The sequence below is a fragment of the Manis javanica genome, chromosome 9 (genome assembly GCF_040802235.1).
Source record: "Manis javanica isolate MJ-LG chromosome 9, MJ_LKY, whole genome shotgun sequence".
Classification (NCBI taxonomy): Eukaryota; Metazoa; Chordata; class Mammalia; order Pholidota; family Manidae; genus Manis; species Manis javanica.
Window position 1 is genome coordinate 78,101,195 of NC_133164.1, and position 19,162 is coordinate 78,120,356.

Here is a 19,162-nt window from a genome sequence, read left to right on the forward strand (position 1 = left end):
AACAACATGGATGGAACTGGAGGACACTATGCTCAGTGAAATAAGCCAGGTGGAAAAAGACACGTGCCAAATGATTTCCCTCACTTGTGGAGTACAACAACAAAGCAAAACTGAAGGAACAAAATAGCAGCAGACTCAGAGACTCCAAGAAGGGACCAGTGGTTACAAAGCAGATGGGTGTGAGAGGGCAGGTGGGGAGGGAGGGAGAAGGGGATTGAGGGGTATTATGTTTAGTACACATGGTGTGGGGGATCATGGGGAGAACAGTGGAGCACAGAGAAGGCACATAATGGATCTGTGGCATCTTGCTGAACTGATGGACAGTGACTGCATCATTGGGGTGTGGGTGGGGACTTGATAATACGGGTAAATGTAGTAGCCACATTGTTTTTTCATGTGAAACCTTCGTAAGAATGTATATCAATAATACCTTAATAAAAAATTTTTTAAAAATTGCTTTGGGGTGAAGGATGGCCAAAGGGAGTAAGAAAGCCCACAGAACTTATGCCGTTAGGCCCCAGGGGCTGCTTGGGGCATGGCCAGAAGCCAGACTCTGCCATTGGTGCACAACAATAAGACTTGATGTCCAAGTAAAAGTTTCTGAAGAGCCAGAGTGAGCCATAGATGGGCATAATACTTCTAAATGGCTTTTTCACATACAAAGACCCTAGTAATGATAATTAATACTAATTATTTCCAATGGGCCAGGAGTGTGTTAATTGATTCACCTACAGGACCCAACCCCACTTGCATTTCATGTCAACCCTGGGTGCATACCTGTCCTATACCCCGTGTCCCAGAGGAGGAGCTGCAGCACAGGGACTGAGTTGCTGCTGAGGTCAGGCTGCTAGGAAGCACAGAGCCCACACACGGTGACCCAGGTATGTCGCACCCACGGCTAGACAGATCCAGCCAGGATATTGGAATTCTGTCATTATACTTAGCCCAGGCTTTTTTATTTATACTTTGCCTTAGAGAACTCACCTAATCTCTGTGAAACAAATTCCATGACCCATATCAAGGGAAATAATAGTGAGCCATTCTGCAAGAATACTTAATGAAAGGTGCTTCTCTCACATTTTCCCCAGGTAGTGGACCTTGCTGAGCTATGTTTTGGGTGAAAGTATAATCCAAACCTAGTCAGGAATGAGATCAAGACTCTCTGGTCCATTTTCAGGTCTTTAGATAAAAGTCTTCTTGGAGTCAGAGCTTCTGTAACTTCTGTACCAGGGGCCCAGTTATGCAACACTTTTGGCTTATGTATGTGTTAAATATAGGTCAAGTTCAATTAAAAAGGCCAACTTTTCAATCTCCTCAAGATTAGCTGGTTGGTTTTTTCACAAAGAAATTGGATGAAATCATTCCACTATTTTCTTCTCCTCAGTCTAAGGGCATTTCAGTCCTTGCAAGCTCACCTGTCTTCTGTAAGGTAAGGCTTAAAAAATTCTCAAAATTGGGATCAGGAACTTGACTGTGCTATAAAGTATTAAACTTTGCAACAGGCTCAAGGTTGGTCTTCAGCCAATAGGACTGCTGTCCAAGTATTTAATATATATTATTAATACAAAGTGAAAAGGAAGTTTATGGAAAAGGTAACATACCAAGATATTTGTGATACAATGCCTGCTATTTTACAAAAGCATTCTTGCTACAATTCCTGAGCTATGCATCAAAATTCTGTGAAAGAGCTGAACTGCCATCAACTACTTTTGCTTTAGCCATTCACTTTGGAGATGGGTTTCATTTAAAGCTAGAACTGGTATAGTGACGTGCTGCAATGGGCTGACCCACAAAAAGCCAGTCACAAAATAGAGTGGCCTCCACCTCCTACTCCTTCAGGCAACTAGACCTTTAGGCAACTATAGGTAGGCAGGGGTTCTGGAATGTTGTGTTAGCAGCCCTGACACCAACACATGCATGCATAGTTTGTTCCTATTTGATTTGCATAAAGAAGGGGACCTCATGCAGCATTCAATAGAAGTAATTTCTCTGCCAGGAGTCCCAAGACAATCCTTTACTGTGAGATTAGCCAGAAGGGGCACATGTGCACATCCAGCAATGTTTTAATAAATAAGTCATTTGTTATTCTTACCTTCATTGTTGCATCCAGATTAATTTTAAGATTCTTCTCTGAAACCATTATCCCTCCACAGAGAGAAGAGAATGAGTTACTGACAACCATAAAAGAGGATGGCCATGAAATATAATCTATGATGGAAGTTTACAGATGTGATAGATCCATTTATGTATAGAAGGCATCTGAGAGTGCCTCTGGCTTCTGAGACTATGCCAGAGGACCTGGGCCACGAGGGCTCTGTGCCTGCAGGTCCCCATAATTTTCACTGACAGCTTCCCAAGAAAAAAATGTGGGTGTGTGAAATAACTAATAGACATTATTTAATAAGTTATAAAATAAGAGTTATTGGCCAAAGGCTTCAAAGAAGCCAGGGTAGGTCTGCTGAGAAGTCATGTGGTCATCTGGGAAAAATTCACTCATTAGTGAGGTGCAGAGTCTGTTACACCCTTTGAAAAGTACATCATAAACAGACACCCATGGTTAGGTCTGCAAGGTGGGACTGGGGTGGACAGGCTCCTTTCATTAACTACTACACATGCTATTTTCACAGTAAGAGAGACAAAAATGCAAGCAAAAATAAAATATCTCATAAATAAGCTCTTTATTTCTTTTCTTTGTGTAAAGTTATATTCTCCTAAGTGAAGTTATAAAGTTGCAGCATCTGAAAAATAAACCATGGTACAACCTACAATGTTGAAAGGTAAAAGCTACCTAGGCTCAAGAGGAGAATTTCCTTATTAAAAAAAAAAAGTCATGGCAAATCACAGTTCTGACATGCAGGCCTTATCTGAGTCACTCCTTCCAGACGTTTCTACATCTGGACACCTAGATGGGTCCAAATCCAGGAGGCTCAGGGAGCCAAAGGTACTTTGTCTACAAGAGAAAGGCCTACTTTGACTTAGGGGAACCCCTCCTGAAAGCCCTAGGCTTCATATGAGTCCTGGATCGACAACTTTCCAGGGAAACAGATGCTACTCCATCCTATGACTGCATCCTAAGAGAGACTTCTCAGTGGCCAGCTGTAGACTTGGAAACTAGTATGAAACAAATTCCATTAAATCTTGCTCTGAATTTCACAGTAAGTTCCTTATATTTACACTTGCTTTAATAAAGAGGTTATGCCACATACCTGAATGAAAGCATAACTTCTTTTTTAGAAAATTAATCTGATTCTGGGAAGACTAGTTGTTGGAACCACAGGGTCATAATTCTGGCACTATTAATCACCTTGTAATAAAAAACTTGATTGCAGGAATTGCTAGTAAGTATAAAATGCACATACAGCCTTAGGAGGGCTGGTCTCAAAAGCTTAACATAGTGGTGAGCACACTGGAGCCAGTGAGAACTATACAATGTCCTTTGCAAATTTCCAGCCTCTGCTCTTCCAGAAGGCCAGCAAACTGAAAGAGCTTATAGTTTTCAAGGGCAATCAAGTCACTGCCAATAAACTGTGTAACTAAAGATCAGTCAACATGGAATATTCGGCGTTCTCAGAGCCCAACCTTTCCAACCTGATGATTTTTTTCTGAACTATTTCCAAGGCGGATTTGATACATGTAAATATTTTTTTAAATTATTTTAACCTCTTTGGACATAATAAATGCTGCTATTTACTGTGTTCAGTTATGAAAATGTTCAATATGACACAAAGAAAAAAGCAAGGCTTGGGAAATTTTGTTATTCACAAATTTATCCTTGGGAAAGAAGCTAGGCCACCTTTCCCCTTCTGCTTATCACCTCTGGAGGTTCTCAGAGTTTCTGAAAGGGTATGGCTCTGCACTGCAGCTTTATACACAGGAGTTCCTGCTCTTGCATCCAGGCTGCCCAGCTAATACCCACTAAAGGGCAAACAAATTTTCTGAGAATGTTCATTCCCAGGCCAGCTGTCGTACAGTAGAGCTCATTAATCTTCTGTCATTGGCCAGATGGCACTATGCACTTAACTAGTACAGAAAGAAGGGTCCATTAAATGCGAGCCTGATTCTGCTGTCTGGACCCCCTACTCTGTTAAACCCACCCATGTGTCTTTACTGCACAGTGTACAAAGTGTAAACTCATGGATCCTTCTCTACTTTCAAGCGGAATAGCTAAAAAATTAGCACTGGAAGGAGAAGGCAAAGAGAGATGACATTATCATACACTGAATGTGAAGTTCCAGCTGAGTAATTTTACATCATTTTCCACCCTCAGGGTAAAATTTTCCATGACTATTGTTTAAAAAACCAGATGTGTTACTTTTTTTTCCCCCTTTTCCAAAGTATTTGGACACACATGTGGGAAACACCCAACACGTGATATGGCAGGTTTCTAGAGGCTTAGTGGCAACCGGGGGTACTACTAGAGGCAATCACAGGTACGTAAATCGGCTGACTGAAAGTATCTCTTTCAGACGATAATACTGCTAGATTTTAAAGGATTATTTGCAAAACAGCATTTTATTGTCTAACTAGAACATTGCTGGAAAACTCATTCATGAGCTAAAAATCTCCTCATGGGCACTGGCATAATGACGAACTTCCCAATAACCACAATTAAAAGTTCCTTTGAAAGTGTAACCTCTTTCTTGAGTCATATTGTTCAGGGAAAATGAGGGGTGAATGGGTGTGTGTAGAAAACAGTCTGAAGTTGTAAAAATCTGATTTGTCTATGGAGAGAAAGCAGTAGGGAGGAATATATATACCCTGTAGGCCTGTACTCAGATATCATCATGTTTCCACACTGGGACCTGGGCCAAGGCGCTGACAGCAGCCCCCTCCCACTTGACCCATGGGGCTCCGGGCTGAGGGAGGAGCCGCAGCTGTGGCGTCCAGTGAGGAGGGAGTGCCTCAAATGCTTGCGATGGAGCGGCTGCAGCCGCACCGGGGAGACTGCTGCCCCCAGGGCCCACCAGGCCCTGCCCCTCACCCCCGAGCCGGGGTTCAGGGCTTGGGGCCTCCAGCTCTGCCCTGCAGAGCCCTCAGAGCAGCGACACAACATCAGAAGGGACTCAGACTAGCAGGTGTGGGAGCAAGAAAGCTTTCACACCACGTGCCTCCCAGGGCCTCAAACCCCCAAGCCCATGACGGCTGCCGCTTTGGGAAAGTGCAGAAAGTCTGGGTAGCATCAATCCTATCTTCTGGTTTATTGAGCAGGGTCTGTCTGTGGCCTTGAGAGGACACAATGATCTGATCTTACTGTGATCCTTCTTTACTGTATAGGCCAAATGATTTAATGGACTGATATCAAAATGAAAGATTAAAGATATGATTTTCAGTAAAATATACAGCACCAAACAACGAGGCAGGCAGAGGACTTCTCCGCTCCCTGGAACACCAGCATGTAAAATAAGGTGAAGGGGGTAGATGAGGAGTCTCCTCTCCCAGGTGTGGGTAGAATAATGGGCTGGGACCTCACACTCACCTGCCTGTGGAGATGCACCCCATCTGCAGGCTGCAGGCGTGGTCCGTGGTCACCCGCATGCACAGGGGAGTGTGCAGGATGCTCCCCCAGCGAAAAGCCGCAGCATGGACTGTCGTTATCCCGGTCTGGGCCATCCCCCTTTCGCTCCCCCTGGACTCCAAGCTCACCAAGCCTGGGGTGGATCTCTGGATGCTCACTCTGAAAACAGCAGGAGACAATGATCAGAGCTCCACCTGAATCCTTTTGCTGTGTAACCTGCTTTTTACTGTTCCAGTGTAATTATCCTTATGGGTTATCAAGTCTTCCTTCTCCTTCCCCTAATATGCTCACTTTGGCCATTTCATTCATTGACTGCTTTCTCCATTTAAATAGCATGGAGCAGGCACCCACTTCCCTAGAAAAAATTATAAATTTTACTATTTATAAATTATTCAATAATGAAAAATTTTACTAGTTATAAATTGTCATTGCTTACAGTTATGGGTTTATAACTTTGAGGAGGAGGAGGACCTCCAAATTACTGATCAGTAGAAAACTTTTCAACTATTTCTAGGTTTTGCTTAATGATGAATTTCTATATCATGGATATTTGGAAGCAGACTGAATTAATTTTGGAAGACTTTCTTCTCCCCAAGGAAAGAGAATTGCCATTCTTCCCATTCATAGGATGACTTAAAATTACATACACTATTCACTAGAGTAAAAAGCAGACAAAAGGTCTTTAGGGGCTAAAAGGAAACCAACATTCACAATGCTTTGAAGCAGCTGACAAGCTAGAGGGGAGGATGTCCAGAGTACACCAAACACCAGCGGGTCCAGCTCTGCCCTTACCAGAAAGCAAGGCCAGGAAGGAAGTTGCAGAGCTAGGGCTCACTCTGACCTAATCTATATGAATCAACTAGAAGGCAAATGCCTCTATTCTCTCTGTTATGAATCTGCGAATTGAGGCATAAGAAAGAGAACATACACAAATTTCAGAGGTGGCAAAAGTGACCCTTGGGAGCTTAGCACAGACCCTTATAAAACTATATTGGCAGAACAGGCCCTAGTATTTAGGAACAAAAACTTAAATGGAAAGAAAGAAGAAAGATTTAGAACTAGGTGTGGGGAAAATGGAAGTTCCTATGGCCAGGATCCTCACCTGACCCTAAACTACTTGATGATGTAATTGGCCTGCTGCTAGGCTACTGCTTCCACACCCATAGGCAATGAGCTAGTATTGCCTGAGTCACTATATAAAGTGCTCTGGGCAGAGGCAGAAACAGAGGTGGATTACAGATCTGCAGACTGCTGGATGCAAACATGATTCTACTGCTTGACCTACTGCTGTGAGAATAAAGCTGGGTATAAATGCTTTTACCCAAGAACGTTCTGTTGTCATTTCTCAGTCTCACTGAATCCATAGTGAACTTGCCCGGGGCTGAAACCGTCAGGCAAGACACTAGGTTTTTCCAACTAGCAAGTAAAATGAGACAGTTAAGGACCTATGGGTGATAATGTTAATGAGTTTGTAAGTTAGCAACAAAAGAGATGGCAATACAACTTTGCTGCTGAAGGGAGTTACAGACCAGTATCCTTAACACAAGGGCAAAAGACAGCAAAGATTTCTTGGTCTAATTTTACCTGGACAACCCATTGCATTTCCACTGCTTGGACTGGACTTCATGAAATACAGTTGACTTTGAACAAGGTGGGTTTGAATAGCATGTCCATTTATATAAGGAGTCATTTCAATAAACCTTTTGGAAAAATTTCCAGAGCTTTGCAACAAATTGAAAAATTTTCTTTAGTTTATTTGATCGTAAATAGGGTATGTAATACACACAAGACACAAAATACGTGTTAATCAACTGTGACGCTATTGGTAAGGCTACAGGTCAACAGTAGGCTATGCCTAGCTAAGTTTTGGGGAGTCAGAAGTTACATGCAAATTTTCTACAGTACAAGGGGATTACCCCTAACCACCATGTTGTTCAGGGTCAGCTGTAATTTGAAATAATAGAACATGAGTTTGTGCAACAGGGAGAGAGGGCAGTGTCTAGGGTCAAGAACAAAACATACATATAAATGAACTCTGCATGGGCAGGTACCTCCATGAAATCCTCTCCTTCCTCCTCTGTCTGTTTCCCCTGCCGCCAGTGTTTCAGTAGCCACCTGAGTTTCACGTAGAAAAGGAAAATGTTCTGCTTCAAGGAGCGGAGCTCCTGCTGCATCAGATTCCTCTCATCGCTCCAGGTTCGCTCATGGAGGGTGCTGTGCAAAGCCAGGCTGTGCATTTCTAGTTCTTTCCACCTCAAGGCATAGAGGTGCTCCTCTTCCATCTTGAATGGAAGGGAAGGGAGAGTGTGACAAGCAGCTATCCAGATTTGCTACCCAAACCAAACCCACAGTCTTTGCAAACTGCCATCTCTCTGCAGCATTCTGCATGTGGGATGGTAAACACAGAAGCCCCCAAAGGTCAGGACACTCAGGAGTTTTCTTTTTCAGAAGCAAGTGCTATTTCAAGGTAAGGTATTATAATTATTTTTCATTGTCAAGTCCCTCATGGTGTTTTTTAGATGTCTCTCAACTCCTTCAGGGCAATTGTTTCTGAAATGTATGGTTTACAGCAGATGTAAATGCAGGTCCCCTTTGCCATGTGTATGTCGGCTTGCACACACACAGGTGCACTACAACTGTAAAGAGGGAATAAGTGGAAATCCTTCCACTTGACTTCCTGAGCCCTCTGGTGCCCAAGTAGAAGGAGAACCCCAGGGGCATGGAGAGGCCCACAGAGTCACAGAGCAAGTGCCCTGGGGCCAGCAGGAATTCTGTCTGAGTGTGCAGCCCTCTACCACATGAGTGGGCAAGCAAACAGGAAAGTCATTGATAACCTACTTCTACGCCTAAGACCGCACGTTCTTATTAGATGCGGGCAACTCTTAGGGAGGTAAAAACATTGCCAAAAAAGAAATCTTTTCCCTAGATGTTAAACATTTAAGTTCCTGCTTTTCAACATGTGTGCAGGCCCTCTTCCAAGCAATAAACAATTACTATGTGTCGATAATAACTAAGCAAAAGGGTGTGAATCAAACCTTGTTTTATAGATAAGGGCACAAGAATAGTATCTACAGTAGTTAAAGTGATATCTGGGATCAAGGCTTTCTGTTCCATAGTCCAGAAAAAAGGGTCAGAATGCAGTCTTATCGTTATCAGCTGGTCTCTCCTAATTTACCACTCCCTCCTGTGCCAAAAACCAAGGCAGTGGGTTTTGTTTTACTTGTTTTTTCCCCAAAGTACTAGATTAATGTTCAGAAACCATGGGGATATGAATGTGGCTGCCTGAGGTCAACACCAATCAGTCGCTGTGCTAATGGCCAGTGAAGAGCAAGAGGCAGCTCTGGAAAGGTCCCTGGGGCTGCACCATGATTAGTGTGAGCATTGCTGCAATGCCAGATCTTTTGTGCACTTCAAGATGAAATAACATAAAATAGTGGTGACTTAATTCACCATCTCAGCAGACCTAGAGTCCCACTGAGGGACACAACAACAGGAAGGAGTAGGGACAGGGCAGCCTGGCACATGGGACATCCGGTGTTTGCAATTTACTTGCAGTGTTATCAAAGGCCATCGACTGACTCTGAGGGGACTTCAGCTTTCTCAGCTGCAAAGTGAAGCTATCATGAGGCACTGTGCAGAGGGCCTGGCTCACGGCAGGTACTCCAGAGGTGCTAGAGTATTAGCTGGTAGAGGGCAGCCCTTGGGGAGGAGCAGCTTTCTTCTTTTCATCTGCAACCTCCTTTAGGCATGTTCCTTCCTGACTCACCGTGACTTCTCCACCGCCCTTGCTGCCTCCTGTTCCATGACTGCAAGCACTTGCCAAGGCTTAGTCTGTCCTCTGCTCCCAGGGGACATTAGGGGACATCATCTCTTCCCCTCTGAACAAGCCTGGATGACATCTTGCCACCTCTGACAAAGGTCTGGTTAAAGCCTCTTAACATACTCCTGAATCCAAGCAAGTACTAGACATGGCTGAGACCCTGCTATTTTGACATCTGCATTCTCCAGGGATAAGCCCACTTGGTAAACATGATTTTTGGTGCAGTGAAAAAGAAAAGGAAAGAAAAAGTTAAATTACTTAGGGATCCACTTTCAAGTAATTTGAAATGATTCTCCTTTTGTAATAATATGTGAAATTTGACCAATAAATGAAACTTTTGAAAAGATGGGCATCTAGTCGTAAAGTTTGGTTGTTGAGAGGATATTTAGATCTTGGCATTCAGCTTTGCTCTGCAAGGTGTAAAAGGTGCTCTCTTAATTAGTTTTGACCTATTTACATGAGCAAGACCACAGACAACTTGGGGGCTATGTGGTACACACATTCCTTGCCAAAATAAGTTCTTGGACGTAGCCAGTGCCTTATTTTGCACAGGATTATGTATTTTAAAACATGTGGTACCCTATTCAAGATCACCTGGTTTTTGTTTTCAAAGTTATCGCTATCTTTCAAGAACAAATAAAAATGGAGAGAAAAACAGCAATGGCAATTCTGAGCCTGGATATCTGTTCACAACTTAATTAGATCTGGGTTGACAGGGATTGGACAGTCCCTCAGGGAGGCCTGCAGGCTGTGAGCACCTGTGTCTGCAAATCTCTTCTCCTAGCAACTCTGGGATTTAATGGATTAAGAATAATTAGCCGGTAACAGGTTGTTCTAAAATAGCTAGAAGAGTCAATAAGGCCACAGTTCAATTAATGGCAGTTTTGAAGACAACAGTTTAGGGTGAGTTGTTGATGTTTCTATCAGAAAATTTACCTAAGATTGACAAAACTTTCAAATCTGCAGGACCACAAATTTGCAGCTGCGCTCACATGTCCAGCTGCATTTAAGGCCCTTATTTTTATTTTACTTTGCTGGTTATGATTGCAGGAAAATTTAGGTATTAGGAAGAACTTCCTGAAACCATGATGTAAATATTGAAAAGCATGTTTTAGAGCAGAAAGGTACAGGTATCTTTATGAGATGTCTGAGGGGCAGCTCGCCTGGATGACCTTTCCATATGCCCTTGAGCCCTGTGAGTCCAGGAGTCTGTGTGTGACAGGCAGCATTCTTTCAAAATACATCTTTTCATCTCTCTCCAGGTGCTCTGCAGTCAGAGAAGCAGTTGTGTGAAATCCGTGTTAATATTTACCTTACGGATCTTGTTTGTAAATTTCTCTGTCTCCTCTTGATGCAGTCTGGTCGCCTGTGCAAGCTGACCCTGTAGCTCCTCTATCGATACACTCTGTTCAGGTAAAACAGGGGGGCCCCTGAGCTGATTGGTGGGATAAAGGAAGGGGTTTAGTCGAAGCAAGAACTCTGCCTGAGGTGAAGACGCAGGACAGACATCTGTACAAGCCAGGGACATACACGGAGCGACAGCATGTGCAGCAGTGGAGTGACTGCGGCGGCTCCCTCGAGATCCTCTCCTGTGCTCGTGGATTATGTGGGGGGCACTCCACCCGCCCTTCATCTCTTACCTAGGCAACAAAGCGGGCAAGTAGTGCCAATCACCTGAACTTCGACCACCACAGTAACCGCACACCAGGCTGCGAGAGGGCAGCCAGGGCCTCCCAGATGTGTCTGCTACTGCAGCGGCTTCTAGACAGGTTTCTAAAAGCTGGGGGTGGTCAGAGCCGGCGATTATGACCAACACAAGCATGACCACCTCACACACAGCCAGACTCTCAGATTCACTGCCCAAGTTCATATGTCTTTCTAAGCTGCATAATTAATATGCACATACGCTTTATTACTAGAGTTTTTCCTGCCCAGTTGGGAGCACCTTCCTTTTTCCCTCCCATGGTTGCCCAGGGTAATTGGGGTGGGGCTCCTTCAATGACCAGGAACATCGTTGTGGGCCTCTCAGTTGTATACATTGCTTAAGAGGAACTACACAGAGATGGGCCTATTAGATTTTAGGTTAAAAATAGTTAAAGGGGTTTAAAAAATTCTCTTTATTGGTAAAGTTGATCTTTTATGTCCAAACAGCAATGATAGAGAACTGAGAGCTACTACTTTTGAACCAACTGATTTTTTTAGAGATGGAAATGCTACTATACTAAAAATTTCAGGCATCACTAAAACTAAAGCATGACCTTTCATCTACTTGTTTATGCTGCTGAAAGATGGGGAATTTATAAAGCTAGAAACTATAGAGTGGACGGTTGCAATGAAAGTAAGTGTCATCTTACTGGTTTGTTCTGATTCCCTTTAGCTAATCTCCTACTTCTCACTGAAAATACTGTTTGTTCTTCCTAATCTGTTTTACCTGGGCTGTCATGAGAGAAAATTATACAGAAAATAAAAAAGCAGATCATGTCCCTTAGCACAGGGGATAACCAAGAGAGTACAGAAAGAAGGATGGAGACAGAAAATCAGAGATGCTAGGGAATCATCAACTTTGGGATAAAATTTTTGAAATCTGGAAATTTAAGCTCATCTTACTTTCAAGAAACTCAAGAACTACTTGAGATATTTATGCTCCCTTGATTTGCTAGTTAGTAGAGATTATTATCATAGTCTTTCATATCTACTAGGCAAGGTTTTGGGTTCTCTTTGAAGAGAGGCATTTCTCTACACATTGAATCTACTCCAGTGATTAATTTCTCATTCCTAAAAGTACTATTTTTAAAAATATTTGAGGTCTTCTACAATAATTACTTAATCTTTTCTCCTGTTTGCATGCCTTTCATAGTTTGGAACACACTTCTGATAATTCTAGAATCTGAAAGACCTCAAGCTAAATCCTGCTGTTGGCCAGTAGCAGACTCTTGCTCTACATTTGTGTTCTTGGCTTATGTGTTTTCAGTTTTGCATTGTGAATGCATCTTCAGAGGAGAGTTAGCCATGATTTTGTATGTGGCCTGGGTTGCGAATGTGCCTCTAGGTGGGCTTTGTGTTTGCAGAAGCCAGCAACAGAACATAAACTTTCCTCTCCTTGGGGACTCCTGAACCACCAGGTGACAGCAATTCAAAGCCTGACCCAGGTGAGGCCCGCTGTCTTTGCATTTACTTGAGGGAGACTTAATGCTGGTGGACAAGCTTCCCTGTTGCCTCCATCTACCAGTAGTGGATGTCCCTCCAGTTCAGCTTTTCATGGGGTGCAGCCCTTTGGGGGTCCCACTTCAATTTTCCCTGCCTGTGTTGGGCCTAAGGCCCTGTCTCCTATCCCCATGGAGCTGTTAAAACCCAAGGCTCTGGGTTACCAAGTCTGGCAACTACCCCCTTAACCCACCCACCTGAAGGTCACAGGTACTGCTCCGGTTTTCAATTCTGAAATCAGTCCAACCCTTGAAGATTTTCCTGACTTTCTTGGCAGTTCAACTATGTATTTAAAAGGTCATTTCATATTTTATGCAGCATTTTATTCAACAAATATAAATATAGCAGTAAATAAAGCTGCCCCTTCTGGCAGGTCAGGTGTTTGCACAACAGTGTTTTCAGTCACCCAAGCTGCTCTCCTGCTAGCTTTACTTTTCACACATTACTCTCTACATTTAAAATGTAAAATTCCCCCATATTTTAGCACATCTGGTACTAGTCCAAAACTCCACAGTATTAGATGTCAAAACAGGTATTCTAATCTGGCCTATCTTTTAAGAAAAGCAAAGACCTATTTAGTTTCTGCATATTATACTAAACTATTTAGTTTGATTTTAATTTTAATAAATAATGTATATAATAACCTTTTTTATTTTAACAAATATGTGAGCCTCACACTTCAATACTGTTTGGCTAAACATGTTTCTCAGTTTGAAAAACATCTTTGAGGGGTCACAGAAAAGGACCCTCGATATTCTAAGAAGTTGTTTACCTGGACTGTTTGATTTACTGACAGTGGCTCTGTGTCACTGGGCAACAACAGGAACTTTTAGGTCTTCCTCATCTATTAGATGTTTTACTTTCCTTTATTGTCTCCTTTTGCTAGTGAGATATCAAAACTTCTACAGACAACTAAATGCTCCTGGTTGGGATGCTGTCACTCCAATGTTACAAAAAAAACAAAATACAAACATGTTACAGCAAGTGTCAGTCCCCATTATTCCATTGTCATACAACTGCATACTGTCACACACATTTGGAGAAAGTTTTCACATAACACATAGATTTCCTCTAGAAAATAAATTTATTTCCCTTCATTACCGAATTCCCAAAGCTTTGATCCTAAAAAACAACCTTTGCCCACTTACCTAAGATTCTGATTATACTTCAAATTCATCTTGATCTCTCCCTGAGGGTGGTTTACTTAGACACCATCCTCAGTTGATCCTGAGGTTGTGGAGATGTACTAATCCCAACATCACAGACATTTTCCTGTGTCAGTGTTCTGACACCCACCACTCATGCTTCCCCTTCACGGTTGTGCCCCACACCGATTAACACTGCTACCATCTTCACAGAAATAGCTTACAAATTACTTCTCACACTTAAGAAGAAAATGGCACTATCTCAAGAAACAAGAAATAAAAAAGGGAATACTTGTTATTATAGCTACTCTGGTACCTAACCATGCTATTTACATAATAGGATTTTATTCTACTCCCATCCCCATGACTTCATTTTCTAGTGAGTCCCATTTTGCTCTTGCCAGTTTTACTCTTATTCCTTTCAAAAGTGGTGTCTGAGGTCCACACGTGTATACACATACTTGGCATAAAACCCCATGTCATTTTATCATGGCTGACAGCTGAGGCATAGGGATTGCAAATGCTTCGTGCGATTCGTTGATTAAAGGATAAAAGGAGGAGTGAGGGAAGAGAGCTCTGAGATTTCTGATCCAGAAATTCAATCTGTGGGCACAGGCTTGGTTTCATTTATACTTGAAATCTGACCAGTGCCCATGCTTGCCTACTTCTCATTCAAGACTATTTTTAAGGTGCCCCACACATTCCAAACCACATATTCTATATACTGTCTTAACAAATGGGAATCTGGCAGCAGATTTTTGGGAGCCACAGGGAGCAACGTCAGGGAAAAATCCGGTGTAAGCATTTTGCTGAAATCTGAGATGAATAGGCAACCGGAATATCTATCCTTGTAGTTGTTTTGTTTGTTTGATTTTTTTTCCCTGAGCAGGTAACTTCTGTGTGTTTACCTTAATGGGTTAGTGGATGTTAGCAGGTTCTGACTTCAGCTTTCTCTGCCTGTGACTGTCTTAGGAGTGCTGGGCATGGATATACCATTCCCTTCCTGAGCTTAGTGTATGCACCATCTGAGTGGCAGGTCTCCTACTACCTGGATTTGTTTTCTCCTGAGATGCTACAGAGTAAGAATGCAGATTTTCTTTTTCTCCTTCTTGTTATCACTGCTGCCACTGGTACCACTGCTAGTTAAATACTAGCAGTATTTAACTGGGCCAAAATTTCCAAATCACTGCAACAAGAGCTTAGCTTCTTTCTCTTTTCCCCAAATATGACCATCTCTAAGGTAAAATACATAGAAGGCATTTCACAAATGGAACTTAAGAAATGGATCCTTTTTTAAAACTTCAGCTTAAATACAGATTTTTCTTCTTTTAAGCTGTTGATACTAGGAGTCCTATCAGCCCCCCCACCCCACCCTAAGGAATTAGGGCAAAGAGCTAAAGGAAATTCACATGTGTATAGCAGTGGTTGGCTTGTGCAGAGATTTAGTGGTAATTTCAAGGGCAAGGGAAGTGGTGTCGAGAATACTGCTTCCCATACATCCAGCTTCAGCTTGGCCTCAGTCTAGACGCAAGTGTCAGTCTTTGCCTTTCCCCAGTGGCCCTCTGCGGTGTCTGGGCCACGCGCATGAGGCTTCACCAGGAGCAGCTTCTCTGTCATGCTGCCCTGCCAACTGAGGGGCTTTGTGCACCGTTTCTGCATTATAGCCTCATAGGAAAGTAACCGTGGGCATTTGAATCTGGGACATTTTCATTTAAAGACTTATTTTAAGAGTTCTGCTCCCTAGAATTGTCCGTTGTGTAACTCTTTAGCTCATGTAATATTTAAGACCAGACTGAGCCATCTGCCTGGGTAATGCCCACCTCAGGGACAGAACAGCTTCCCCAAGACCCTGACTCTACTGGGGATCTATGTTCAGCTCCCCTCCACAAAGGAAAAAACATGGAGCTACCAAAGTGGTTCTAGAATATATATTATCTCTAAAAAAATATTTTAAAATATAATGTGCTTGCACACAGAATTGAGTTTTCTTTTCTATGGAAAATGCCTTAGTGAATAAAAGAGTCAGGAAAGAAGGATGTTTAACTCCTGATTAGACTATTTCCTCTTCTAGGAAATGATACTCCTTAGACCTTGCCTTCCACTATGAGTCTTTTTACTACTCTTTTAAAGGAAACCAGACAGATGTTTAAAAGAAGAAACATATCTCAGCAAAACAGCGGGCCATACAATTAGCCAGCTGAATGACTATGCTTAAAACATCCCCAAGGGGAAGGAGCATTTGTTGGAATCTCTAGACCTAACAGGGGTGAGCTGACCGTCCCTGCTGCCACAGAGCAGCGCTTCCCATGGACGTCGGAAGGACTGAACCAGGCCTGAGCAGACTGCTCAGACCCAGTTCTACCACCAACCACCTGGGCAGATGACTGGCAAGGCACTTCATTCTCAGGGCTCATTTTTCTTATTCACTGAATGGGGAACTAGTCTGAGATCTCACATTCTCTTCTGAGCTATATTATGTGGCAAGCCTAAGTTGCCATATGGCACCAACTCACTCTGCTAATCTACCTCTTATGGAGGTTTATTTTCCCACAATGTTCAGTTGGATTCAACAAAGTATTTTTCTCTCTCCAAAATCGCTGCTGCTTTCTGAAACTACACAAGGCCTACATGTATGTGGCAAGTGATCAGGAAATGTATCGATGCCCCAGTGCAAGACAATGCTTTATGTTGGAGTTTAACTAAACAAAGTTAAGTGTGACAAGCCTTGAGTGATGCAGCCTGTGGGAAGGGAGTTGTGCATCAAAGAGAAGAGGGCTTCTCTATTCATCTGAGCTGTGTTTGTGGCACAGGGTCAGGAAACAGACAGTAAAAAAGGAGGAAGAGTTAGAGGGGCAAAGAAAATCAGTGCCACGACATGGGATGCTGTGACAATTCTTTGGCCTGGCAGTCTTCAACAAGGAGTTATCTCCTTATTAATCATATTCACATTGCACCACATTTAACATTCTTTAGGTCACTTTCTCAATCACTGCTCACTGGTTCTGACAGTCATCCACATAGGACCACATGAGGCAGGCAGGCCAGTATCTTTACTCCCCTTTCACAGATGAGAAAACAGAGACTTGCCTGAGAAACAGAGCTAGTAATGGACTATCTGGGCCAGGGCCCAGGGGCTCTGATGCCCTTTCCAGCCTTGATTCCAGAGCAGCAGGACCTCCCTGGCAGAAAGAGCTAGTGGTGCAGTGTTAACTGAAGGCTGGAAAACACATCTCCTGAGGTTTCCATCCTGGAGATGGATCATTCATTTGTAATGTACATAATTGTATTTGCTACTGGCCAAGCAACCAGCATTCTCAGATGGAAACCCTGAGTGGGGCAAGGGCTGGTCAAAGGGGCTCACTGTGAAAGTTCCACAGTGATAAGATACACCGGTCAGTAAATCCACATTTGGGAAAAAAACCAAATATATGATGTTTATTTTCACTTTTGGTATAAAACCTAGGAACATTTTACCTGCAACTTTGGAATGAGAACACACTAAAGTTGATATGCTGTGATACATATTCAACTCCATGTCCAAAGGCAGTGTTCAGAAAACATATTTAAAAGTTACAGATGCTTTCTCTGGGTACCATAAGGTTCTAACTGGGAGGGTCCCAGGCACCTTGCTGCTCTGTGGACTGCACATGGGGCTTCTGCTTGCTTTCCGGGAGTTTGGCACTGATGTGTGCTTGGCCCCTACCATGCAGAATGTCTCCTTGTCACATCTCTGTGCAGCCCCCAGTTATTCCCTCTGGATACCAGATGCCACCATCTCAGGAGAGTCTGGACTCTGCTCAGGTAATGTAAGGATGGTGGGACTTTAGAGGATGTTTCTGAAACTATTTTTGCTTTTATTTAAGCTTTTTGGAGACAGTTTTCACATTATTGTGTGCCCAGTTTATGAGAGTAGAGACATGCCATACTCTCTTACAGGACAAGGCAAGAGCCCTATTCGGAGCTATTCGGACTGTTGTCTGGGTCAGCGGCAGCCCCGCACACCCACTTTCACAGGAACTGTAGCCCAACCAAGGCGTTAGCTGCAAGCTGAGCCCAAAAGCTTGGGTGCTGCTTCACCCCAAGTGTCTCTGTGTGCTTCATTTCTAGCCAAACACCAGACCTTTTTGCTGAGTGAGCTTCTGTTTGCTTCCAGGTGTGAAGAGTACCCCCTCTTCTGCATCCCTGTCCTTTGGGAGCCACCAGGATGCCTCAGAACTGAGCGGTACATCCCCACTGGGCCTGATATGTTAAGAATCTTCATCTACACCTTTTCTAATGCAGACTGTTTGCTCTAACCCTCCAAGAACTTGCCTTAACCAGCAGCATCAGAGCTCGCTCCTCAGAGCCACCTGTCTTTCTGTCCTGAGTGGAATTTCTTACATGGCAAAGCTTTCCCTGACTAGACTGCTGACTACTGTTCCACACCACAGCATGTCCAGAGTGGCTGGGAGATTTGGGGACAAGAGGTTACTATAGCAACAGGGATTGTTGAAGTGCCCCCAGGTCAGGAACATACCCTCCCCCAAGCCCCAATTCTGCCCTGGACTGGAGTTCAGTCACTGGAAACTATAGGCTGGGCCACATGAGACACGGATAAGGACAGTTTCCTCCAGACTAGTAAAAGCGGTGCTTAGTTTTCATTCCTGCTTTCTTCACTGCATAAAAGGAGCCACAAAGTACTCACAGATGGGTCTCTAGGCCTTGCTGCATTTGCAGGTGCTATGGCCCCGGAGAGACAGGCCTACAGGCAGAATGATGCCCATCTGATGGGGCTCCTGCAGTCCACCTGTGCTCACCCTGAGGTGACCCAGTTCCAGCTGTGTGCGACGGACTTTGATTCCAGTTAAGTCCCACCTGGTTCCATGTCTTCCTGCCGTGTTTGCTAAGGGCCTGCAACTCAGGTGGGAGACATCACACAGCCAGCCACACAGCAAAAGGAGGGGCAGGGGTAGGGGTGCTGGTGGGGTTGGGGGGCCAACTTGCTGACCTCTAGGTTGAAGCAGCTCTGGCCTCCAGGCCGGAAGTTCCCGGCATCTCCATCAGCGCGGCGGTGCAGCGGCTCCTGTGGGGCCCCTCGCTCCTGACCGAACTGCCACTCCATCTGGTCCTTCAGTTTGGACTGTTAGGTGCATGGGAGGGATTGGTTTTTTTTTTTTAATTTATTTTAAATAAAAAAACCAAAGGAACAGAGGGTAGGGATGGGAGGGGGGGGATAAAGAAAACAGAAATGGGTAAGGTGGAGGACAGAAAATCTATCAGATGAATAAAAGCATGAACAGAAAACTTGATTTAAACACAGTGGCATAAGAAAGCAAAGAGAACAGAACCAAAATGAGATGAGCAAAACGATGGGCTGACAGATCCGAAAAGCAAGAAGAGTGAGGGGGAAAGAATGCGAAACACCAGTTATGAGGCGCATGCAACAGGGATGCACTGAATCAGAGACAACCACAAGCACACAGCTGTGAAGGATACGGA

General features: G+C 43.6%; 1 protein-coding gene across 9 annotated transcripts in view; it reads right to left on the reverse strand.

Annotated features, from left to right (window-relative positions):
- The window catches only part of MTCL1 (microtubule crosslinking factor 1), a 157,684-nt gene that overhangs the window by 39,805 nt on the left and 98,717 nt on the right, over nt 1-19,162 (reverse strand). For 5 of the 9 annotated variants that reach the window (XM_037008369.2, XM_037008367.2, XM_037008366.2 and 2 more), the window contains 4 exons: nt 18,672-18,803; nt 10,648-10,770; nt 7,567-7,797; nt 5,477-5,674 (listed from right to left, as the gene is read on the reverse strand). In XM_037008369.2, the coding sequence (XP_036864264.2) occupies nt 5,477-5,674; nt 7,567-7,797; nt 10,648-10,770; nt 18,672-18,803 (684 nt within the window). The remainder of the gene's footprint in view (nt 1-5,476; nt 5,675-7,566; nt 7,798-10,647; nt 10,771-18,671; nt 18,804-19,162) is intronic. The other 4 variants (XM_037008371.2, XM_037008370.2, XM_037008375.2 and 1 more) reach the window with 2 other exon arrangements.